The sequence below is a fragment of the Brachypodium distachyon genome, chromosome 4 (genome assembly GCF_000005505.3).
Source record: "Brachypodium distachyon strain Bd21 chromosome 4, Brachypodium_distachyon_v3.0, whole genome shotgun sequence".
Taxonomy (NCBI): Eukaryota; Viridiplantae; Streptophyta; class Magnoliopsida; order Poales; family Poaceae; genus Brachypodium; species Brachypodium distachyon.
Window position 1 is genome coordinate 27,083,452 of NC_016134.3, and position 26,055 is coordinate 27,109,506.

The 26,055-nt window shown below is 42.7% G+C and overlaps 1 protein-coding gene and 1 long non-coding RNA gene across 14 annotated transcripts; both read right to left on the reverse strand.

Annotated features, from left to right (window-relative positions):
- Nucleotides 1-7,383: 7,383 nt before the first annotated feature.
- Nucleotides 7,384-10,276, reverse strand: LOC100835565 (transcription factor CSA). Its single transcript, XM_003576137.4, has 2 exons — nucleotides 9,887-10,276; nucleotides 7,384-8,408 (listed from the first exon to the last, which is right to left on the reverse strand). The coding sequence occupies exons 1-2, from the start codon at nucleotides 10,053-10,055 to the stop codon at nucleotides 7,714-7,716; spliced, it is 864 nt and encodes a 287-aa protein (XP_003576185.1). The 5' UTR covers nucleotides 10,056-10,276; the 3' UTR covers nucleotides 7,384-7,713.
- Nucleotides 10,277-16,226: 5,950 nt separating this feature from the next.
- LOC100835875 lies at nucleotides 16,227-26,055 on the reverse strand. Of its 13 annotated transcripts, XR_002966391.1 has the most exons (7): nucleotides 21,607-25,719; nucleotides 20,447-21,480; nucleotides 20,068-20,274; nucleotides 19,876-19,957; nucleotides 18,348-18,802; nucleotides 16,556-17,682; nucleotides 16,227-16,472 (listed from the first exon to the last, which is right to left on the reverse strand). It is a non-coding gene; the product is annotated as an uncharacterized LOC100835875 (long non-coding RNA). The 13 variants fall into 13 exon arrangements; XR_002966401.1 differs by lacking the exons at nucleotides 16,227-16,472; nucleotides 16,556-17,682 and adding an exon at nucleotides 25,855-26,055 and having other exon boundaries at nucleotides 18,126-18,802; nucleotides 21,607-23,019; XR_002966393.1 differs by lacking the exons at nucleotides 16,227-16,472; nucleotides 16,556-17,682 and having other exon boundaries at nucleotides 18,126-18,524; nucleotides 18,680-19,254; nucleotides 21,607-25,717.

The window sequence follows — 26,055 nt, forward strand, 5'->3', positions numbered from 1 at the left end:
GTGCTATAGGCTTTCAGGAGCACCCACCGGCCACTAGTGTCCAGCACTAGTGGCTGTTTTGCTTGATAAACCGCCACTAGTGCTGGCGCAAAAATCCCCTTGCCAGCACTAGTGGTTGGTTTATGCTCTAGACCGCCACTAGTGCTGTCGTGGTATAAATAGATAGCGACGGGATCCTTAGCGAAATTTAGAACCAATCACCCGCGCGTCTCACAGACCAGCAGCGGCACTGCAACCCTAACGCGGGCAAAGCCCTGCCCCGCTGCCGACTCGCCGCCGCTCCCCGACCCCGCAGGCGACCCGCGCGCCGCCGTTCCTCTTCCCCGACCCGCCGCCGCCGTTCCCCTTCTCCTCCCCGACCCGCGCCGCCGTTCCTCGATCTTCCGCCGCCGACCCGCCGTGGTGCGCACATGAGGCACGGGCCGCCGTCGTGGCTTCTCCACGGCGTCGGCCACAACGGACCTACCGCCCCACGACGAGCCGACAGAGGAGGCAGCGCCGCCCCGTCGCACCGCCGACTCGGGCCCGCCGGATTTCAGACCGCTGGTGTCCCCGGCCGCCGGCGACGAGGGAGAGCCCGCCGGCGATGAGGTCAGTGATAGCTAGGTTTTTTTTTTAAGTTTACTGTTTACTGTTAGGGTAAAATTCATACTGTTAGGGTAAATTTTGCTACAATTAGGGATTAGGATTAGGGTTAGGGTTAGGGTAAAATTAGGTTACAAATTCTTAGTTTTGCTACAATTAGGGATTAGGGTTAGGGTTAGGGTTAGGGTTAGGGTAAAATTAGGTTACAAATTCATATTGTTAGCAATTAGGGATTAGGGTTAGGGTTAGAGTAAAATTAGGTTAGAAATTCATATTGTTAGGGTTAGGGTTCAAATTAGGTTAGAAACATGCTTGATAGAAGTTAGGGTTAGGATTTTGTCTTACATATCCTTGAGCAAATATCCTTGAGTAGCAAATATCAAATGTGGCAAATATGCTTGATAGTAGCAAATATGCTTGATAGAAGTTAGGGTTAGGATTTAGTCTTAAATATCCTTGAGCAAATATCCTTGAGTAGCAAATATGCTTGTGGCATATACATGATGTGGGCCCGGCCATCGTGGGGAGGCCGTTTAAATTTAGGGGGCCGGCCATCGCGCCGAGGGGGTATATGTGGGTGGGTCATTTTTATGCAGGTGCAATTGTCGGGTAGACCAATTCGCTAGCTTTATAGCACGGGTCATGCCGAATTTTTCTAGATTTACAGTACGGGTCATGTCAAAATTTTCAATTTTTTAAAGTAATCCATGTAAGGGCATTGTATAGGAAGCTCAGGGTCGCGATGGAGAAAATCCTGAGGACTCACCTTAGGGTTCTTCATCGTTGGGCACACCAATAGCCCATAGCCAAGTCGACGAGCCTGAACATGGCGGCGGTGATCCTTCGGGCTTCAACGCAGGCTCTGAGGCTACCACGTCGCAGGCTACTTCTAAGAAGAAGAAGAAGGCGCCGCGTGGGTCTAACAAGCCGACGAAGGAGAAATTCATCGTCACTGCCACTGACGACGTGGGGAAAGCCAAATCACCGAAGAGGGCCGCCTCGTGTTTCGCCAACACTTGCAATGCAATCGTTCGCGAGTTCATGAACATCAACCAAAGATGGACCGAGGTGCCGCAGAGCGTAAAGGAAGATTGTTACGCCAAGGCATGGGAGAGGTTCGAGGTGCCTGATCCCGCGCTCCGTGAAGAAGTATTCGGAGCGATGAAGACCACAATGCGTAGGGGTCAGAGCAATTGGGATACCAAGGCTAGAAAATTTTTGAACGAAGATTGGGAGACGGTGATTCATAAGAAATGGCCGAGGATCACAGAGGAGGAATGGGAGGAGTTCAAGGAGAAGGAAAAGGATCCAAATTTCAAAGCAACCCAAGAGTGGTACACGGTGCTACGTGCCAAGAGGAAATTTAACCACCGCCTTGGCAGTCGTGGTATCGAGGGAAAGAAGCCGGTCGGGGAGAAGGAGGACCGCGAGCTTGCGGCAAGAGGGATAGTCCCTCCTGTCCCAACAATGCTCCGTCATGATCGGTCCACCACCTTTGTACGGAGTACCATGACAAAAGAACAGTGGGTGGGCCTGAAGCCTATCCGTGATGACCAGAAAGTTTTAATCGTAAGGTCTCAACCGCCACTTCTTTTTCAGTTTAGCTTCTAACACACTCACTTATAAATTGGCACCGACTTTTTCTTATTTCAGGGCAAGGTCGCCGAGTTCGAGTCGGAAGGCTCCCACGACGAGCTCCGTGCACAGTGGGATTCACCACTAAGCTATTCTCTAGGAAGAAATGAGCACGGGGGCCATATTTGAGCCTTAGGAACCGGGGCCCTTCGCCGCAAAGTCTTTCCTCAAGAGAAAGAAGCCCGGAGCCGTAAAAGAAAGGCCGAGAAGCACGAAGAAATAATAGAGGTGGCGAAAAGGGCGGCGAGGGAGGAGTTTTTCGCTTGCTTGAAAAAAGCAAGGGACTCCAGCCAGACTATGGAGGAGTTCGTTGCTACATATCATGGCAACCGGGGCGCGACACCGAGGCCACCCACTCCGCATGATCATCAGTCAACTCCGAATCATTCGCCGCCACCGTATAAGAGCAGTGCTGGCTCCGGCACCGAACTCCCGAGTGACCCTGATGGCCCATCTGATGACATCCCGATAAGCTCCTTACTGGTACCATAGTGTATATATATACTCAATTACATCATTCTTCACACCATAACACTAACGTACGTATATTAATTTGTTTGTCACGCACAGAAGAGTATTAATTGCCGGATATTGATGCCATCCACCGGGAATCCGTTAGGCGCGCATGGTCTGCTGATGCCAAGAATGCCGGTCGTGCATAACACGCCCATGGCCCCGGATCATGTCAGGGTGCAGGTAGACTCCGTGCTCCCAGAATTTGACAAGACACCGGTCCCTTATCCTCCAGAGGAGGAATCAGTGACTCTAGGATAATGCCGGGGCACGTACATCCAGTGGCCCAGGGGGTTGGTTGCCCTCGCTACCCAACCTTCTCCCTCTCCGTCGTCTCCCGGAGCGTCTTCACCGGCTTCCGCTCGACGACTTCCCTCTCCATCGCCCCTTGGCCCATCCCCCAATAAGCCGGCACGTCCGGATTCACCAACGACGGGGCAAGGAGGCTTCGATTTCGAACCAGCGCAAGACTGCAGCTATGATGACGCTGCACCGGCTCATGTGCCGCCGCCTAATCCGTCGCCGCCCCACCATAAAGATAGCCAACCCTCACAACCACCACGACCTGCACCCGTCCCACGGAAATCTGTGGCGGGCGCGCTGGAGTACGCGTCTGGCAAGCAAGTCTCCCAGACCTTCAAAGATCAAGAGGAGGCCGAGTTTTTGAAACGCCGGCGCACCAATAAGAGGCGGTCCAAAATCAGTAAGAGATCGAGTGACTCGAAGAGTAAAGAGTTGGACTCAACGGGCAAGCAACCCAGCAATCCGCCAATAATCGAAGGGAATTGGGAACACGGGCCAGATATTTTGAATATGAAGCCCCCCCTCTGGCTGGTGATTTAGTCGGCGGAGCCTACTTCGTGGCCAGGGAATTCGAAAAAGTGCTGATGTTCTACCCTGGACAACCGATGGTCAGCCTTAAGGACCTAAGGAGCGTGCCGCGAGAGATGCAAGAGCTACATGGCTACTACATGGCAGCATCAGCTAATTCTGCACAACATGGCCAACAGATGAATTATGGCTTCTACGATGCCAAAACAGGAGACCTGCAAACAAAGGATTTTACCTTCGGCGTGGACTTCCTTGACTTGTTTCACGTCTTCAACTAGAAGTGCTTAGACAACAACATGTTAAGACTCTGGTGTGTATACTTCACAAGGGAGTCCTTCCGCTTGAAAGAACCACACGTTGCCATCGCCGATCCTCTCCTGTTCAGCAAAGCAACCATCGGTCTAGAAGAATGGAAAAGGGGTTCGAGAGAGAAGGCAACTTCATACCTGGCTAAGTTCTTCGCAATGCACAAGCAACGCCGTTATGTTCTTACACTCTACCATTTAGAGTAAGTTGTTCTCACGACCATTGCTTTATTTCTCGTTCCACTAAGTTGTTCTCTTTTCGGTTATAAATGTGTGTTCTTTTTGTAAACAACGAACATTGGGTGGTGGTGGCCTTCTCTTTCGAAGAACGTTGGTGACGTATCTTGATCCACTCCGATGGAAGAAAGGCTATGAGCCGCGCGACTTCAAAGCCATCAGAACACTCTTCGAAGAGGCGTGGATAAAGGCGGTGAATGACTATGAGGTGCCAAGCTATGGCAGGAAGAAAATGACCTATCACAAAAACTTCGCATGCATACAACAGCCGCAAGGGACGGCCTTCTGTGGATACTACTGCATGTACATCATCCGCAATTGGGTCACCTCTTTCAAGCCCAAGACGAAGACGACCTACCAGCAGATGTTGGATTACTTCAAGACGGAATCAGAATATGGACACAACCCAGCTGTTCTTGTGTTCGATATTCAGAGGGAGCTATCCACCATTCTCAACAAAGAGGTCCTGAAGGAAAACGGTGATTTTTATGCAGGCGGGGTTGTGCCGATGTATTGAAACTTGATGTACAATGTTAAATATTGAATATCTATCATGGATGTAATAAGTTTTCGTCTTATTTTTGTAATAAGTTTTGTGAACGGATGCTGTTATCTTCATGGATGCGTGATTTTCTCATATATATTGTTGTTATCTATTGCTGTGCTGTGATATATTGCTATTACAGGAATGTTCTAATATAAAAAATATTTTTTTAAAATGGGAAAGAACAGTGGCGGTTCATGTTCACCGCCACTGGTATAGTACCAGTGGCGGTGACAGAGAACCGCCACTGGTGCTACGAAAGCATACCAGTGGCGGTGAGGCATAACGGCCATTGGTATACAACCAGTGGCGGTTGGTAAGCACCGCCACTGTAATGTACCAGTGGCGCTAGTACATTACAGTGTAGGTGCTTCCCACGGCCACCGATGCACTTTCCGAGCTCCCCTACGGATTACCAGCGGCGGTTGTGCAAACCGCCACTGGTGCTGACTAGCACCGGTGGCAGGTATCATCACCGCCACCAGTGCTCGTTAGCACCGGTGGCGCAGGCTTAGTGGCGGTCCGGGTTACCGCCACCGCTGTGTAATCCGGACCGCCGCTGCTAACCTTTTCCGGAGCAGTGAATGGTCGCTAGTTGGGATTGGCCTGGTCTAGTACTGCACTAACATGTTTTGATAGTTGCACAGTTTATTTGATGGTCTAAACGAATTCAGAATTTGATAAAAAATTCAGGCTTTGTTTAAGATGGCGTTTCCCACTTACAAAAAACTTTCAAAAAAATTCGAACAAGTTCAAAATCTCGCCGATCTCTGCCGATACTAGTACGACACTAGCGCGTTTTGATAGTTGTAAAGTTTATATGATGGTCCAAATGAATTCAGAATTTGATGAAATCTTGGGTATTTGTTTAAGGTGGAGTTTCCACCTACAGAAAAAGTTTCAAAAATTTTAGGGCACGTTCCGAATGAAACTTTCATTGAAACATTAGTATCTCAATGAAACTTTCACATGTAATTTTAATGGTTGCGGTTTCAACAAATGTTTCAAACGACAAAGTTGAACTTATTCCTGTATGATTGAAATTGTATAAGAAAGTTTGATTGAGACACCAATGTTTCAATCGGCAATCCTTGCGACACTAATGTTTCAATGAAAATTTCATTTCGAACTTGCTCCAATTTTTTTGAAACTTTCGTTAAAACACTAATGTTTCAATTGGTATTCCTATGTGATTGAAATTCTATAAAAAGTTTCATTGAGACACTGATGTTTCAATCAGCAATCCTTGTGACACTAATGTTTCAATGAAAGTTTCATTTCGGACTTGCTCCAATTTTTCTGAAATTTTCCTCGAAACACTAATGTTTCAAATGACATTCCTATGTGATTGGAATTTATAAGGAAGTTTCATTGAGACATCATTTCTATCGGCATTCTTATCTGATTGAAATAGTATAGGAAAGTTTCATTAAGACATCAATGTTTCTATCGGCAATCCTTGCAATACCATTGTTTCAATAAAATTTTCATTTTTAATTTGCTCCAAAAAATTTGAAACTTTTTCTGTAGGTCGGAAACACCGTCTTAAACCAACCATCAAATTTTCATCAAATTCTGGGTCCGTTTGGACTACCAAATAATTTGTACAACTATCAAGACGTGTTAGTGTAGTACTAATATCGATGGAGATCGTTCGAGATTTTGAACTTGCTCGAATTTTTTTAAAACTTTTTTTGTATTCGGGAAACATCATCTTAAACAAACCCTCAAATTTTCATCGAATTCTGAGTTCGTTTGGACCATCAAATAATTTATACAACAATCAAAACGTGTTAGTGTTGTACTAATACGAAAGAATCGTTGCCTGCCCATTCTCCACCGAAGACCCCACGTGCATGTCGTGACGTTCGCAGCCGCTGGACCCACGTCTGAATAGCTGTAGGCAACAAAAATCAGATACAACAGCGCGAATCTCGGATGAGAACACGGACGGCTGATTCTATTCCGGTAGGTACCGGTGCCGGTAAATTAGAATTTTCGCATCCGATGACCAATATTGTTTGAACAAAAAACATCTTTAAACAATCTGACTATTCTAGCTTCCCATTTGCTCTTGCAAGAGCCAAAGAAACATGCAGCTGTTAGTATATATATTTGTTAAGAATAACAGGGAGTTACAACAACCTGCAATTAATGTATAAACGCCAAACATGCAGTCACATTTGAACTCCCTGCACAACAGCTTGGTCACTTAAACTTTTACTCGAGCAGGTAGCTAGCCAGAAGGAAACAATTTCAAAAGTGATTCCTATACACATAAGTTAAACCCGTGGTTGGATGGGTTGTCTATTTTTTTTACAGATTGTTCATCTAGTTCCATCACATGACATGACTTCATATGGTTTCCCTTAATTCTGAGAGCAAATTAGCTACGAACATGAACATTTCCTCGCAAATATATATTTGCAGATACTAGCTAGCTGCCTCTGTTTCAAAAAGATTGTGAATTCCAAAACGTGTACTACAATCAAATTTAGTTAACTTTGACTAGTATTGTTTTTTGCTAACTAATTTCAGTTGTCGTTTAATTTTTTAACAATCTCGGTCACCTAAATTTGCTAGCCAAGCGCACGTACATATATAGCTAGTAGTACTTGACCTTCCATGGAATTTTGTAACAGAAGTTGCAACGTACATTGGAAACTTGACAGCGCCATATACAAACTTTTTTTTACCAATTCGACGATCTTGTCGATCGAGAATTCGAGATACTAACACAAACTCTGAACTGAATTGGCAGGGTCAATATAATTAAACCTCTTCACGATTATTAGCACATGACAAACTGAAATTTACATAAGAAATAAACTAATTAAGCACCTGTCACAGACTTTATTCGATCGATCGACAACAAACAGAGTTCTAAACGATCGAGAAAGTTGTAATTAAATTACTACCCCTCGCTGCCAATACTTGATTAACAACGCATGCACACGCGCCCCATCTAGCCTGCCTGCGGTTAATATATCGCCAATTAAAGTTTAACGACGATGCAAATGCTCTACTACCCATCCATCCATTCCTCATCCCTGTTATTGCAGTTCAGGACGAGACGCCGACCCCAAGGAAGTCGATGAATGCCGGCGGCTTGTCGCCGACGCCGCTCGCCTTCACCGGCTCGCCGCCACTGCCCTCAACACGGCCGTAGTACTCCTTCCTGAAGCGAGGTCGACTGTGATCACTACCATCCATCGCCAGCGCTTCTCTCGAAGCCGCAGGAGACGCGAACGCAATGGACATCGCTGCAGGCTCTCGCTGATCGTAGCTTCTGTACCTGGGAGAAACCAACAAGCTCTTGCCTACTCCAGCAGCAGCCGAAGAAGCGCTGAACAACAGCGGAGTAGCCGCAGCTGCAGGGCCCACCGGCAGCGAGTACTGAGACGACGAGCCGAAGAAGAAGCCAGAAGCGGTGGCCGTGGGCTTGAAGCTGGAGAAGTCGATCTGGCTTGAGGAGTAGCTGTTGTAGTAAGGAGGGAATATTAATGTGGAGGAGGAAGCTGAAGCTGAGGCCTTGGCGAGGAGGCGGCAGCGCTCGCGGGAGCGGCGGGCGCGGACGACGTGCCAGTGGTTCTTGACGGCGTTGTCGGTGCGGCCCGGGAAGTGCCTGGCGATCAGGGCCCACTTGTTGCCGTGGACGCGGTGGGCCGCCAGAAGCCGCTCCTCTTCCTCCTCCGTGAACGGCCGCTTGTTGATCCGCGGGTCCAGCTGGTTGAACCACCGAAGACGGCAGCTCTTGCCTGATTTATTATTCCCCAAATTATTCCATGCACAAAAACGTACGCAGTAAACTAATTAATTAAGAAAATTCTCTCAAAAAGGATAACTGCGAAGTTTTAATTAGTATAGTATGTTCGTCTTGCTATTAAAATAATTAATTATCAGGATAGGGAAACAATAATTAACGTGTTAATGTTTAGTGGATGGAAAAAAACGTAATTCACTTTTGAACATTTAACAGACGATAGAAGTTTTTGTACAGTATTGTAATTTAATTTGTTATTTGGATGACTAACACAGTCTGTATGTATATATATATAGGCACACGGGAAGTTTAATTATCGCATAGAAGCATACAGATCGATCTGGTTGTATCAACCTGCATCTGCATGCATGCCATGAGAGAGATGAGCAGTGAGGAAATCTTCAGTAGGTATAGCCGTCTAGGCCGGTGATCAACTCTTTGACATGTGTAAAGATACATATATAGACATGCATGCTTCATATGAATGAAACCAATTAACCGTGCTTGATTTGCCCCTTGGTGATTAATTAAATTTGGTTCTTGTCATTACTTCTTTCTGCCTCCTAGTTATGAAATTCTGTTTCAGGGGGCAAAAAATAGTGTTTGGTTGTACTTGAGTTAAACAAAATGAAACAGGAAGACTAATTAAGAACAAAGATGCCTGCGCGCATGATACTTTCTGTTGTTCCTATATGGGCACTTACAAGCTAGCTAGATTACGCATCAACCTTGTGTGGATCATCTATTCTTCAATCTTGAACAAATTAAATCGTTTGCAGGGCATAAATAATTTGAAGCTTCTGTAAGCTTTTGATGTACCAATACATCATTAAAGAACTTTAATTATATATCCATTTAGCTGTACAGTTTTTCTTTCAAAAACGTAATATTAATAGTGGATCCTAATTTTGTGCCTAGCTACTATATATGCAGGAAAACGCCCTTTGTATCTTTTCATCGATCCCCAAAGTACAAGACAAATATGTTAACCGATCGTCACGACTATTTTTTGGTATTCTGTAATGGTATAGAACGAAAACTCCCACTTCGTAAATTAATTGAAAACAAAAACTCTCAGCAATAAGAGGCATGGTTTGTATTCCTCAATCTCCCCAAGTTATGCAAAAGAAAAGCAAGAAAAACTAAATTAAGCTAGTTAATTAGCTAGGGCAAGATTGAGTACTGGAGAAGTACTGTGCATGCATATGGACCAATTGAAATGTTTAGATTAATCCCCAAAACCGAATACCCCTCCAGAAGGTTTTTCTTTGTAGAAATCAACCTCAATGAAGAATTCAAGATGCATATATAGATCAAATACTTGAACACAAATCAGTCCTGGCATGAACCAAATTTCTCACCGGTTAATTATTTGCATGCATCAACAACATCTACTCAAAAATGAAAGGAAAAAAAGGGATTGGCAAAAAATAGTTCATCCAAAAAAAGAACACAGCTAGCAAACCAACCAACCTGATCTTCCCTCGAGCTTCTCGGCAATGGAGTTCCAGTTCTGGGGGCCGTACTTCTCCACGAGCTGCCGCAGCTTCTCGTCCTCCCCAGGACGCCAGTGGCCCCTCGGGCACGACGACGGCTTTACGCCGCCGCCATCCGACGTGTTCGTCGTCGACGAAGACGCCATCAAATTAATCTCCAGGACAAAAAAGAAGTGAGAGACCGAATTAGCAGGCTTTGCTCACGAGAGAAGAGAAGCCAGAATAATTGCTTCGCTAAGCGAAGAAGACCGAAAGCTAATGTGTATTGGCCGGGCTATAATGACTACAAGTCAGAAGGGCGTGCTCGTGTGTGTATGTATATAGAGGCAGGGTGAGAGTGAAGGGGCGTTTCTGTGTTAACTTTACTCGTATATATACACATGTTGGCTGCTGGCTAGGGTTTAATTTGGATGGGAGGGAAGTCCCTTTAGTTTAGCTTTACACGACAAGAGAGAGAGGGGCTGTGTGATGCATGCTGGTTACGCCCTAAAAATAATTAATAGCTATCTTTCTCTTTCTTTCTCTATCTGCTTGTAGAGGTAGCCTACCATGTGTCCATCTCATCTCTATCTCTCACCAACTTGCGTGTTTGGCTATTCGCCAGAGACCACTCTCTCACAGGCTCTCATCCAACACAAACCTATCCCCTGGATTTGCTTGTTCCAGCTACAAATATTATATATTGTACTTCTTCTCTAACTTCCCTAACAATATTCTCCTTCCATATGTAATGCAAGACATCATCAAAACATTTGTTAACAAACGATCTTATCTAAATTAAACAAATATATACCATGTTGTGTACGTGTGTGTTCTTGACGTTTCCTTTTCAATTATATGGAGTTTGTTCTGCGTATACCTATTTAATATTAACTGGGTTATGTTTAGGACATCCTCACTATCTCCAATGTGTAGCTTTGGACAATATTTTGTTCATTAATTATTTCTTACTAGAAAAAAAAGGATGACACAAAGTTTGCACACATGAAATATTCAAAAGTTTCTTTCTATTTTCTCTGTAATGTTTTAATTAACCTGTATAGTGCACGCATTGTTTTCGTGAAAGTACATGGAAGAGACACAAAATGACCCACACACATGACGATGCGCCTCCACCACCCTCTCTAATTGTGGATTTCCCTTTGGCCAGGTCTAACCGCCACTGGAAGGTGTTCACCAGAGGGTCGTTCTGTAGCAGTTGGAGAATATTGGAGGCACCATTGTCCCTACTTCAATTCGCACCGGTACGTGTTGTCCCACTTTAAAGCCATGCATGCATGTACTCCTAATAAATATGTTACACAGTGACATACAGTCCTCTAGACTAAACCTTGCCGATTCCGTATAGTGAACATTGTTAATTGTTCCATTTCTCGCTGTATTTTATTAGCTTCATTTTACACTACACACTTAATTTTAACATGATTTAAGGAACGTAAAAGCAAAGAGAAGAAAATATCTGCAAAGAGGGTTGTTTGTTATGGTCAACATCTGAGTCCAGGCATCCAGCCCCAAGAGGGCAAACCGTTCTATCTCTGCCATTACGGCGATCCACAGAAACTGCAAACCCTAGTAATGGGGAAGGTGGTTGGCTGCATGCATCCTCATCAGAAGCCCCCCAAATTAACAAACAAACCTGCAACCTTTGCAGCATGGGATGTAGTACTGCGGAAATGGCATGCATTCAAGAACTCCATCCTGTCCACAGTTCATCTTTGTATGGGTGATATGGAGTAACATGTGGTATATATCTTTGATGTGAGTGAGTACAGTTGATTGGTACATATGCATGCATATGTGTACTCCTCCCGCTTGTGGTGTAAATGTGACCCAGCATGTGGCTCTGTACTATTAATTGCTACGGTTGATGTACACAGGTAACTATATGTAAAATGTGATTCATTCTTTTTTTTCCCTATGGTGACTTCGGTTGACTTTGGAGCCTACTTGGAGTTGGAACTCAGGAGTTTCACAACAATTTTGTAGGAAGCCATAGGAAATATCAATGTATTTCGAAGCACAATGCACTCGCTACAGGAATTTTGTAGGAAGCGCCCACAGCTAGCTAGGATTAGAAAATCTCTACAAGTGCGTTGCCATACAACAGAATTAAACACTCATAAAACAAAAGCTTAACCGCTTAAGCACGCATCTAACTTAAGCCCTAACATTGTAACTGACTGATGGAACTAACTTAAAGCTGCTCATCCTGCACAAAACATGTAGCCTCAAAATCCTTTGGCTCTTGTTTGGTTTTAGACAGGCACGCACATATTTATAGAAATAAAAACGGCAAGCTGCTTAGCTTAACTAAGCAAGGAAGTAGACCCCAACAACAATGGACAAAATTCACAACCGAAAATCGAACATGGGAAATCTGATACAACCACTAACCAGAACATGAACTATATGTATACATATTCTCCTAGCTACATATATAAATGTGATTTTTAGTTGCCTAAGAGTTTTCTAAAAAAAATTATAGGTTTGAATCACCAACTTAATGCCATCGTTTAATTGGGTATCAGGTAGCCTATCTACAAGTATGACAATGCCACCTGCTTATAACACTTCGTTGATGCACCCAACTGATTAGTTTTATATTAAAAACATTGTGATCGATCCCAAACACGCTCTACATTTTCTAGTCAAAGTAGTTTCACCAGCGAGATGCCGACGTTGAAAATCAGGCAACGCCTATTAAAACAACGACTTGAATACGATTTCAGGTCCCAAATTCCGTTCCAAGAAACCACAGTCGACAATGCACTCGCAACGGCTGGTATTATATGAACCCTAATTTAATTACTGTCTAGTTAATTAGTTAATCGAGGTTAGTTTGTCCGTCTGACTTGGCATGTACATGTTAAGGTTGTAGCTTTAGCTTGTTGCTTTGGAATTGGTTCAGTTTACAAAAAGATTGTTAGTGATATCAACAGGTGTTGTGGATTCGTAGGAAAAGACAGCCAAGTTTATCTCATCAGGATCAATGTAGTGTTGCGTAAGTTTTTGGCCGGTAGAAAGGTTGTGAGCTTTGACAAATCATGCATGTCGAGTGCCAATTGAAAGCCCATTCAGCATGCTATATATAATTAATTTAATTTGTCATTAGTAGACTGGATGACCTGTACAAACCCCTGAAAAGTAACAAAAAAAGGTCCTGAGCTTTACAGAATACAATACTACTATAATAATGGTATACACGTCTAGAGTGATTTGTATGTTAGCTGGCCATGCTTCCTTGTACCATAATTAACTGAATTTTGTCTATGTTAAAAGCGAAACAAATTAGTAGACTACTTAATTTAGGGCACTGACGCTAAAGTTTCATGTATAATTGTGATTGTTAAACGGTATGTTGACTCAGCTAGAGGATCAAATAGTAAGAAAAAACACGTGTGCATGATGTGTAGCTAGCTAGCTACCTAGCTACTAGGAGCATAAGGTAGAATTAACCAGCACTGTCCAATAGAGACTGATAAAAAAAAGGAGAGATTTTCAGGCATTGACAGGGACTTGCAACCAATCACCTGAAGTGATGGGAATGACAAGAAAACGAAAACTCTCACCAAAGTACATATATATGGTTCTTGATTCGTCATGAGGAAGCTGCTAGATATGCTAAAATATTGGGTGCACCCAACTACTTTGAGAAATTAGCTAGGATGTTTAAGGACTAAGAAATTAATGTTTCAGAGCATTATATGCAGATGTAGATGTACAGGATGCATCCTCTTGTATGTTTAATTAAGGAAACTTCCTCATGTACGTACAGTACGCACCACATGCTAAAACCATGCAAAATGGCATGCATGACGGTTGATGATAAATTTTTTGGAAATTTAATGTTTCATACCTCTATTTTTTTCACTCCTTTTCGAAAAAAAATGCCTCTATTTTTTTTGCAGGGATTTAGGAGACCACTATATGATGAGATTTTGGCTCTCTCTTTTTTCAGCTAATACATGGATTGTGCAGCTTTGCTAGGTGTTCTGGACATCAATTTTGGCTTAGTAGTAGAAGTTAATTAATACTATGTATATTGTTAACTTTTGCTGTGAATATATTATTATTTTTGAAACGTTGACTGTGAATATACATGTGAGAATGTAAGACGGGGTGACTCGTTCATGGTGGTTGTAGAAATTCAGTCCATTGGATGGAAGAATTTAATCAATCAGATCATGTAACAGTCTGAAGTTTTGGAAGGTACTTAGTACATGAGAAGATTTGGTTTATTGTGGTATTTGGTCATGGCTGACCAGACCAGGTCAGCTGCAGTACAACACAGGTACATCTGAAACGAAATTCATTTCTATGTGCCGTGCACGTGCGCGTTGAAAGGCTCGATCTGATCGATCAAGCGTTAGATAACTGCTGCTGCTTCTTTTTTATCACGGGCGTTAAGATAAGTACCTTTTGTTGAAGGATTCCAATTAGAGGCTTCCAGTTGAAAACATGGATGGTTACAACTAATTAATTTTGTGACACGACTGCTAGAGAAACCATCATATCACCTTAGTTCAATCTATGGTTATGCCGTTAAGCTGCATGAGAGTTGCATTTGCGATATGGTGTGACTTTTCAAAATCACTTAATTATTTGCTTCTCTTTAATTTTTTAGATGTTGCAGTTTGTTCAGAAAATCTTGTACGGCCTAGCTAACTCTTAGTTGCCCCTAGTACCTAAAATTGCTCACCATTTAGGCAAAGTTGCTCTCTACTGAAAATCCAACTTCAGCAAAAATTAACTTCAGTTTATTAGTCATAGCTATATCAAGGTTTTGGCTACTGTAAACCACATTTGCCAGTCCCCCGGGAAGGCGGGGAATGGGTTTGTGAGACAAAAGTTCATGATTTTTTTGAAAATTGTAAATAATTTAAGCAAACAAATCAACATCTGATATATCCTCGAATTAGGAGAGATAGCTCCATCCACTATATTGTGGTTGTATTGGTAGAAATTAAACATGTTCATTACATAATAATCATCTTGAAAAGAAAAGAAAATTTATATTCAATATTTGATTAAAAAATCATGTTCGATAAGTGCTCGGATTTCCCGTCCAATAAAAAAAGATCCGGTAGCTAGCCAAAACCTTAGCTTATATACAGAGCGAGGTAGAGATGACGATGATTTGATGTTTGTCCAAAATGCTTAAAAAAAATCTCGCAAAAAAGTTCTTTAAAATGATTATGAGTTCAGGGAACCTATATAAGGACCATTACAATCTTCTATTAGATATAACATCAAAATCTCACTAGAATTTATCAATTACAGTCTTGTTTTCCTTCTCAGTTTTTTACTCTTCCTTCTGGATCTTAGCCATTTCGGCTATATATATAAAGACCAGGCGTTGCTGAATCTTAAAAAAAAAATCTCACCGGAATTAGTAAAAAGCAATGGTGACTAATTATTTTTTTCAATTTCACAAGGCAAAGTAGAGTGAGATTTGTTTGCAGCCAATCGAGGAATAATTCTTCTCATGGAACATTTCTCAGTACTGTGTGGTAAAACCGTAATATAGTGGATGACCAGGTCGAATCGTACCTAACACGTATTAGGGAGCAGTAGATCTAGTTGAACTAGGTTGGACCAGATTAGTCTGGTTTGCTCAGGACAATCGAGCTAGCTTAGCGTCATCTCTCTCTCTCTACCCCTCCCTCTATCTAGTTATCTCTCTGTCTAGCTACTTCTCTCTACCTCTCGTGGTCATGGGACCGATGTGTTGGGCCTGAAGAACTTCGGTCAGAACATTCACCGGTAACAGTAAAATGCAAACACTAGTTCAGTTCAGTCCAAATTAATGTCAAAGTCCGATCTACAATCGCCGTAAAGACAGGTCATTCTAAAATACAGGAGCTCTGCTGATGAATTAAGGATATATAATGGCCACCTGGTGAGCACAAAAGAGGCGAGAAAATTCCATATTTGTCATCCAGAATTTTTGTCTGGATGATCAAATACTACTCGAAATTTCTCGCTTTAAAATCTACCACTAAAATTTTGCACCGTGTGCACAGTTGACCTGTCGTTGATATTTTACAAGACTGGAAACATTGTCAGGTTTTGTACGTATTGACCTATATACCCTTGATACCCCCAGGTCAGAAGGAAAAACGCCTAAAAAGGGACCTCTTGCTGTATTATGATGAATTTGGGTGTATTATGCTGGATGTTTTTTTTTTCTAAAAGTTGTGATGTTAGTCTAAATAAGGGAATATGCCTCTGACATTTTGTGTTTCTTTCAAACTGAAACAATATTTGTTTTGCTATGTCTTGCTGGAAAATTTATTCTGAAATTGCATATTACTTTCTTTTTGACGAAACAGTCTATTTATTGCCAATAGGTTGAGAGAATCAACCCAAGAAAGTACATAAACACGGAAAAGAACCACAAGAGAGGGGATGAGAAAGATTACAACAGTCACGGCGGGCCAATACAACTAAGGGACGTCATCATCGCCCGACACCAACTCGCCAAGACTAGCTCCAGCCCGATTCCATGGAGAGGCTTCATTTTGGATGAGGATGAACACAGCCGGAGGAAGGAGAAGTTTATGCTGGAAGGCATGGAATAAAATTTATTCCGAAATGAGTATGTCATAGGGGCAAAATCAACACACAAAGTTTGGGGCAAAATCACCTTTTCCTCATCAAGTTGATGGTCAACGAACGGTGTTAGTGAATTTGCACGATGCAGAGTTGCAGAGACCCGTTGGCTTAGTCTTTCCTTTTTGAAAAAATGATATAATGTGGACCATAAAAGCTTAGATACATATATATAAGGTACCGAAAAGCCATGTCTCTGGTTGTCTATGAAAATTCCTAGGGACCTCCAAACATACAAATTTCCGTGTTTGATCGATTATCCAAGACATCATGACATCCTAATCTCAAAGTTTTTTTTCTATCACCAGGCTAACGAGCAAGTTCGGTTCGTTAAGAGCTCGGTTCATTGAGTTCGGATCGTTAAGATCGTTATCGTTAACAATCTGAGACCATTATTCGGCTCGGTTCGTTAAGAGCTCGCGAGTGCTCGTTAAGATAAATAGATGGCATGTTGATCTAAATTTTTTGGCATTACCTATTTGTTTGGGATAAATTTTGGCGGTAAACAAAATATATCAAAAGCTGAACAACGCTATAAAGATTGGAAATAACACGGCAAAAGAGAAATAACAGCACAATTAGAACATCAAAATAAGTTCCAGTACCCACTCACGAGTGATGTACGAAACGAGCTCGCTAACGAGCTTAACGAGCGCTCGCCGAGTTCGCTCTTTAAGATCGTTAAGCTTAACGATCTGAAAAGGAAGTCCTGTTTGGTTCTTTAGTTAACGAACCGAGCCCTTAACAAACCGAGTTAGCGAGCGTTCAATAAGATTGTTGAACTTCGATCTTTTTGTCCAGGCCTAATCACCACGTGTCTTTCGAACTTCAAATGTTACAATAGTAATTTAATTTCGCTGCAGCATTATGGTTTTTTTATCTTACATTCCAAAAGGCCCAGAAACGTTACAAAAGTATGCACAGGTGGTTGGTTTCAAACTTCAGTCTAACAGTTGCTTCCCCCAACTATATATACATCCCCAAAGCAAGCCAACAGGAGAGTGCGTTACATCACCTCAAAATAAACAAAGGTTCCCCTCAAATTTACCTGAGCATCAGCACTAGTGCAACAGCCTTACGTACCTACCATCTGCTTTCCATTTGTAAACATGGAGCCGACCACCACGCAAGAATCCAAAGCCTATTATCAAGCCCTGACCCCTACACGGAACTGACTGAGATCAGTTACGTTAAATTTGGGAACCGACAAGCTCTTGCCAGCACGTAGATGCATGAAAGCAACATGAAAGGCTTGCATGCATACTGTTGGGGTTCTTGTCCTAAACTAATTAATATGGATCCAACCCCTGCTGGTACTGCCACGGATGTGAATATGTACATAGTGCAGACGAGGCCCAGGAGCCATTTGGGGCAACAACGTTAACTGGTGCCCAAACTTGGGGTTCCTCCTATGTCAGTGACAATTAAATCAGCTTTGCTACAAGCGTGCCATGGACCATCTATCTCTGCTTTGCTAGTTGTTTTCTGTGAACGTCTACTGTGGATTGGTTTCCAGCAGTAGGCTTGTGATGTCGCAATGCGAAAAGAAAGTGTTGGTGTTTTTTTCAGCCTTGATGCTTAAAATCTTTTTAATAAAAATTTGGTTGTGTGCATCTGAGGATGGAGCCCAGTAGGCTTGCCCTCCCCTTACTCTAGAAAATACACTGTTTTCCTCGGAGGAAAATTCAATACACTGTTAGGATAAGCAAGCTAATTGGGGGTTTTATCTTCCAAGAAAAAATTGTGCTGGCTAGCTAAGCTAGTCTTGCTTGCCAGGCTGGTGGTTTCTTGTTAAAGTTGTTGGATTGTGAAGACTTGGTACGTACCCCAGCATCAACATGCATCCACAACTGCACACTTGGGAAGATGATACAGCCTCAAGTCCCGTTCGATATGCGTGCCAAGCACATGGATGCGTTCTGAAATTGTTGGTTGCTGGTGAATTGATCTTCAGAGTTACTGAAATTGTTGGTGGATGCCGCAAACGAAGAGGGGGTGCGTAACTGCAAATGAGGACATTTCCAGGAGCAAATTGGGTAACTGTCCTTGACTTTCAGCGTGAACCATTAAGCCACTTGTCCTCCCAGAAACGAAATGTAGTCCGCTCTTAGCTATAAAGGACCGAAATTGTAGGAACTGGTCCTTAACTTTCACTAACCTGATCCCATAAGGGAGTCGACGAGTTTACCCCTCATGGAAGACAAAGATTTTCCTTTGAAATATGTTGCTAAGGACCTCCTGCCACAGTCCATCTCATCAGTTATGCTACTTGAATAGCCACCTGCTCAAAAGACATTGCTCAAAAGACATTTATTTTTCAGTTCGGGTCCTGGATCTCCTGCTGTTTATGCACCCTAGTGTAGCTAAACACTAAATACATGTATTTTTCAGTTCAGGCCTTTAAGGCAGCTAAAAAATAAAGCATGAATATAGTTAAGTTACTCGGCACATAGTTTATCTTCTTATGAAAGCCTTGTATTAACGAAACTTAATACGACTTCTATTATGAAACAGGGTAGTGCGACACACTAACAACCCATTTATTCTCAAATCTATGTTCCACCCAGTTCAGCGTTTGTTCAATAATTTCCTAAGGAATGGGCATGCCCAGGTACCAGAACTGAGGGACCCAAACCACAGCCAAATAGCTCCGTGCATTGTTCTAAACTTCCCATGCTCTTTTGGTTTTGCTGAAACAGTATATCTCGCTCTTATGAAAATTAATCTACAAACCTGAAAATTGTTCAAAGACACATAAGAGGAGTTTCATATTTGTGGCGTTTTTTATGTCAAAATATGTTCTGGAAAACTTCTCCAGACACGTGATTCAATATTTTTCTCAAGAAACAACAGAACTGCAAATATGCGGGCTGGTATGTAGAAGTGTAACGAATGAAATCATGTAGATGTGTACCATACAGTATAATCAAGTGTCCGATTGCAAATTTCACTAATTTAATGCCACCATCTGAACGGAATATAAAAAAATCAACATCCATAGGGAAATTAATCCTGACGAAAATAGATTAAGTTACCACTGTTCAAGATGCAGAGAGCATAACGAACAAAGATGTTCGTCAGAGACAAAAGCGGTATTAATTTCGACAAAAAAAAATATTTTGAGACATGAATAAAGATAATCCAAAGCACTGATTAGAAGCATGTTAGTTTTGAGAGCTTCTCAGGAAGTTTCGATGCACACAGGTAAACAGGAAGGAACAGAACACACTAGCAAAATAACATGGTGGGCCTTTTCACATGAATAGTCAAACAGCTGCATTTTATTTCTCTAAGTTTATATATTTAAAATTTTATAGATCCAATCATGAAGCAGACCAAAGGCATGAGTTGTACCATTAGAGCATTAGAAATTCTTCTTGTAAAACTCAAACTTTGCGTCAATCTTCTGGGCCAAATGTGCTGACAACCCCCACAGCTGCAGCACAAGGACAAGTTAATCCTGAAGCAAACAATCAAATGTTTGTCTCATGGTACATGCATGATGACTACCATCTTTTACAGAAAATAGTGAGAAAGCATACGGACATGTTAATCTCATGAGATTGCAACACACTTGAAGGCACTTTGCCCCACAGGCCTGGAAAAGTGAGCCCTGATGCTAGTTTCAGGCAAGGTATCAAGGCTCTTGTTTGCATGGACGCTGAGGCTTCTTAAGGGCTTCGGTGGTGTAGATTCACAATTGTTCACAGGTCGTGGCATATTTCCACATCTTTGCGCATAGTAATCTAGGCCCTTTGAAGCATGAGCAATGCAAATAGCAAAAGTGACTTATAAGAATCCCTTGATATGGCAAGTTACTTCTTACAACAGATTCGGTGTGTATTAAGACAAGAAGCATCAACATAAATGGTCCTACTAGCTTATCCTTAGAAAAGTTAAGGATCCAGATAGTGTTCATACAAACCTGTTCCATAAGTTGCCTCTGTGTTCTATGATGCTACCGATAGCTCTCTAATCTCTCCAGATGGCATATTTCCATGTGTTTGATTTCAATAGCCTAGGACCTGATCACAATGATGTCAGAATGTATCTGGACAAATATGTTTACCAGTGGTTTCAAGGCGAACTTCTTGTTCCGGGATAAAATCATTTGCGATCCACAGTTGGATCAGCATGTCCACACAAATAACATAATCCTTGGGAAACACAGAACAGAAAGCAAAACACTGCTTTATATGTGGTGGCAAGTCTGTAACTGAGTTTCAGTATTGCTAAAATTCCAGACTCCTCGGTGCAAATGATCCCTTTGTTTAGCACAGTGCTCCATTCTTCCAGACTTGTCTTGGTACACAGTACAGATCCTATTGCTTGCAGCCAAAGGAGACCCAGCACATCTCTCCACGAACTTTTCAACCATATTGAATACTTCAGGAGCATCAAACATATTAAGCATCTCAGGAGCAGGATTACCATGTCGCAAACTAAATGCTCTTGTTTCAATAATTTCCCTCATGAATCCTTTCCAAAACTGTGATGCCATGGGCTTCAATTGTACTCATGAGTTGTGCAACTCCTTTGATGCGAGTTGTCAACAATATGTCACTACCAACACTACCATGTTGAAGGCATGCCTTTAGCTCTCCCACTTATCAGGATCTTGGTTCCAGACGTCGTCCAATACAACAAGGTATCTCTTTTGACTCAGTTCTTTCTGAAGCTTCTGTAGTACTTTCTCATTGTCATAAACATCAAAATCATCCGTGTCTGGAAATGCTTCTGAACTTCAGGGTCATTGTAGATGAGTTGTGCTAGGGTGGTCTTGCCCAACCCACTCATTCCAACAATGGGAAGAACCATCAGAGTGACAACTTTAGCATGATCAACTAGTATCTTAACAATCTTCTGCTTCTCCTCCTCTCTTGACCGGCTAACAATATTCTCTGGGTTGACAATGATGGAATCCGTCAGCCGCCACTGCTTGAATGCTGGTGCTTGTTGCTGATATTTAAAGCCAAAGGCATTCATTTCAGTCACAAGGACCTCAAGGGTCTGCAAAATCCTGCAAAGCTTGTTTCCCATCTTGTAACGGAATACAATATTGTTCTGAGAAGGAAAGTTTTTTACCACATTGAAGCCGAGCTTGCTATAGTGTCCATTCTTCCTGGCTTTGCAGTGGAGGGCCTGATACTTGAACTCATCAAATACTTCATTCGCCTTTATAGGCCACTGTCTTGAGATCTTTCGAGCCAGGATTATGCCCCTTCTCTATGGGTCGCCTGCTCCAGGGCATCACTGATGACATCCAGGATGGCTGGTAGTTTGCGTTTCAGGATCTTGTGCTGCTTCTCCATGCCCTACATCACCTTGTACTGGTCTGGGAGGTAGTTGGACACCTTGTCTTTCACCATGCACACCAGTGGTCCGATCATCATGCTTGTCGCTAGCTCAGCCATTGGAATGCCCAGAACTCACACAACACGCGTGCATAACAAAGGGAAACATTGAGCAAGTGCTATTGAGGGGAAAAGGAAAAGAAATGCGAGTATTGACTTTCTGCTAGGCAGGAAGACTTGTGTTTGATACTGCATCAACTACTACAACATAAAACACCTTTGTACAAAAGGTTGGTTACTAAAGTTAATGTTCTATTAAACTGTACAAAATGACTTCTATTATGTACTTGCATCACTACATGATGTAGTTATTTGTAAAATATGAATTTAATTGCTTTTGCACTTAGTTAAAGATAAATACGGATTTGCTGTTCAAACAAAATGCATATTGTGCACTGTGTAACTAGAAAACAATTCATCTTCAGGACCTGCTACCGAGAAAGGTAAATAACACATCTTTTTAAAATAGCTGAATATGTCACATTTGAAGACATCATTTCTCATGAAGTTTTATTTGCAATGACACCTCTAATGTTGATCATAGATTCATAGTGACTCAGCTTTCATCAAAATTTACCTGCACATCTTTTTGGCAACGGATACGAATAGTCATATTAAGTTCCTAACTACTTAGTATACCGATAACATAACTTTTAACTCACACTTTCCTATTTCATGTTGGACTTGGACCTAATTTTCGCAAAAACTTTTTTTTTGCAAAGGTCACAACTCACAACGACAGAAATGCCAGACAAGAATCGACAGACAGAGTCAGATAATGTCTGCCTCAATGACAGACTGGCATTTATGAACACATAAATCTCTTATCTAACTTTCCATACTTGACGAGTTGACATAGAATACAGGGCATGATCAATAGTTAAAATCACTTGCAGCTTTGCCTTGACAGCTCCAGGAGGCTGCAGAAAAAGAAACGAAGCCAATGACGGAAACCAGAACCGAGAAAAGAATGAACAGAAAAGTCACAAGCCAGCAAGTGTACGGTTTAAAGGCGGCTGTCCATGCGTTCAATCAGAAACATTGACCAGGGTGTGAAGAAATACCAGCGGCGGACCATGACACGTCTGGACGGCATGCGAAGAACAGCAACCAGCAGAAATTTTCCAGCGGCAAAAGGTATGCTCTTGGAGCCCGATGATAGAACAAAGCAGAAACAGGAAACATATGCATCAGCATGCCTATGATTGACGAATATCTTCTTACTCACTCTTTTATGTGGGGTGTGCAGGTGTTTTTGAACTGTCTATACACATGTAAAACTGAGAGTGAAGGAATTGATATTTCTTAGACCTTGGAGTTCTCCTGTTACTTAGTGGCATCCTTAGAATTCAAAATCGACATTTGAGCAAAATAAAATCTCCTTGCATAAGTAACATCTCTTGACTTGCTCAAATTTTTAGTCTCTGCGTTAAAATTTTGGATTTGTTGTGAAGAAACAAGGCAAGAATTAGCACCCGCTGGAGAACTCTCATTTCAATTGTTAATCAAGACTAAAGCCTTTTTGGAAAAGAGAATTAAAAAACGTGGGAGTAGGAAAACCAAAAGAAATCGGTTGTCATGTACACTGAATTCTACACAAGAAAACTTCAAAAGTGTTGTTTGCTATCACGTGGGAAAGACTCAGGAATTTCAGAGACCAAGAAAAGAAAAGACAAGTAGAGACCTCATGTTTGTCTTCCTTCGAAATTCTTGTGGGATGCCCCATTCTATGGGATTGCAAAGGGTAAGTGATGAGCTTTCATAGGAACTTTCCCACAGGAATTATTTTCTTTGAGTAATGTTTTCCACAGAAATTCAATACTCCAATTTCCATTATTCCTTTGTTCCAAACAGAGCCTAAATGGACAATTTTTATCTTCTAGAACAAATTAGGGACCAACTACGGTCTATAGACATATAAATAAATAAATAAACTATAGGGCATCAACAAGTCAACAACAGATGATCGTGTCTACAAATTACGTATGGCCGGCTAGCTCATCTGTGAAGTGAAGGTGACTATGTGTTGATGATTACAAAAATTCAGCGAACAACACGGACGTGTGTCTGACTGAGGACATCCAGTGCCAAACTAAATGGGTGTTAGGATGAGGGGATACTTGTAGGGCCAGTTGTTTGAATCATAAATCCCCCTTTCTTCCATTAAAAAAAGAATCCCCTTTTTGACTACAATCTACTTTCTCGGTGTTGTGGCATTTCCTCGAACACCTCACGCCCACACAGACGTCCAAATCGATCTACTCGATTCCTGACCGGTTCTCCTACAAAAGGAAACTCTGGGATGACAGGGACTTCTTACCAGCTTGGAGTTGGACTCGGGCTTGGCATCACCGGTCCGCCGGGGCGCAAGATCGGTAGGCGTCGCCCCCACGGCATCAACTGCCTCGCAGGTTGCTACCGTTGCGAAGCCGCCGTGAGGCTTCCGCGGATGTTGGCCAATGCACCGCTAGTAATCCTGCAGGCCTGCAGGTACTTATTTTGTTCTTTTTTTTCGAGATCTATTTTGTTCCTACGTTTGTGTCTTTTTGGTGGACTATCACAGGTACTTTTTTTCTGATATCACAGGTAATTTTTTTCCGATATGGAAGATACTTGGGTATGGCATCATGAGGTAAAATGGATATTTACAGTGAAATTGGCGTATCGTCTGGCTCGGAAATTTGAACGTATTAATATTGCTGAAGGATCTCACCGTGACGGTCGTGACCAAGATTTTAATTGGAACTATATCTGGTCAGCGCCTTGCCCGGCAAAGATTAAGCAGTTCTTATGGAGATTTGCACACAATAGTTTACCTCTTCGGATGAGCATTCGAAGGCGAGGAGTGGACTGTGAAACCTGCTGCCCGGTATGTCGCAGACTGAACGAAGATGGGGGTCATCTATTCCTTCACTGCAAATTTGTACGAAATGTTTGGCGGACACCGGATATGGAACCTGAACATGCCTTATTGACTAGATGTAATGGCCCAAAAGCGATGCTGGAACATATCTTCTCTCGGCCCACAAAGCAAAAGATATTGTGCATAGCAATGCTTTGGACACGGTGGAATGTCCGTAATAAGATTAATGCTGGTGAGGGGGTCTACAACCTAGATGATGTCTGCTTCCGAATCTGGCGTTCTGCTATTGAGTATGAAAAATTCTTCTTGAAACAAGAGAAGCTGGCCCAACCTCCACCAACATCCTGTTCTTTACCTGACGAGACTTGTCTCAACATCAATATTGATGGCAGCTTCGATGCTGGGACAAGGTCGGGCGGATGGGGCTTTATTATTAGAGATCACCAAGGGGGATGTTGTTGGTTCCAAAGCTGGGAAGATTAATCATGTTATGGATCCTCTACAAGCTGAAGAGACCGCTTGTATCAAGGCATTGGAGGCAGCCCAGATGTGGGGAATGACAAATGTAAGCAGATGTCCTTCTGCTCGTTCAGGCACTTAATGGATCAGATCATGATTTGGGGCCAGATGGCGCGATGTTTAGAGAAATCAGGGCCAATGCTGTGATTAATTTTACTTCTTGTCGATTTGTTCATTGTAAGAGCATCCTCAGCAGCTTGTCTATATGTGATTGTCTATATCTTCATATAGACCTAAAAAGATTCCTTCAAAACATCTTCTAGTTTTCCATCAGCTTGTCTATATATAGATTGTGTAACATATTTTAACACTATCTTATAACTACCTTCTTCCTCAACACGAGTAACAGCAGCGCAGCTTCCTTCTTCCTCCTTCCTCCTTCCTCCCACAGCAGCAGCACCCCTACTTCCTCCGCACGAGCAGCAGCGGCACGCCTCCCCTCCATCTCCCCCATCGGCGCCCCTCCCCCCCCCCTCTCCACTCAAGCGACGGCGCCCCTCCTCCTCGGAGTCCCCCGCGACGGCGCCCCTCCCCTCAATCTCCCCCATTCGTCTCGTCCGTTTCTCTGGCCGTCTCTACGAATAGATCGAAAAATACCTCGGAACAGACGGTGAAGGCGAATCGACGGTGACCTCTCCCCGGCAGCGCGGGCGTCCTGGGCTGGAACAGTTGGGGCGGGAACTTTGGGATGGGCGCGGGAGCGAGCGCGCTGGATTTGGACGTCGTCGCTCGGCGGTGGATATGTGGACGTGGTGGAGGTTGGTTTGGACGACGTCTCCTTTTACACAGGCATATACA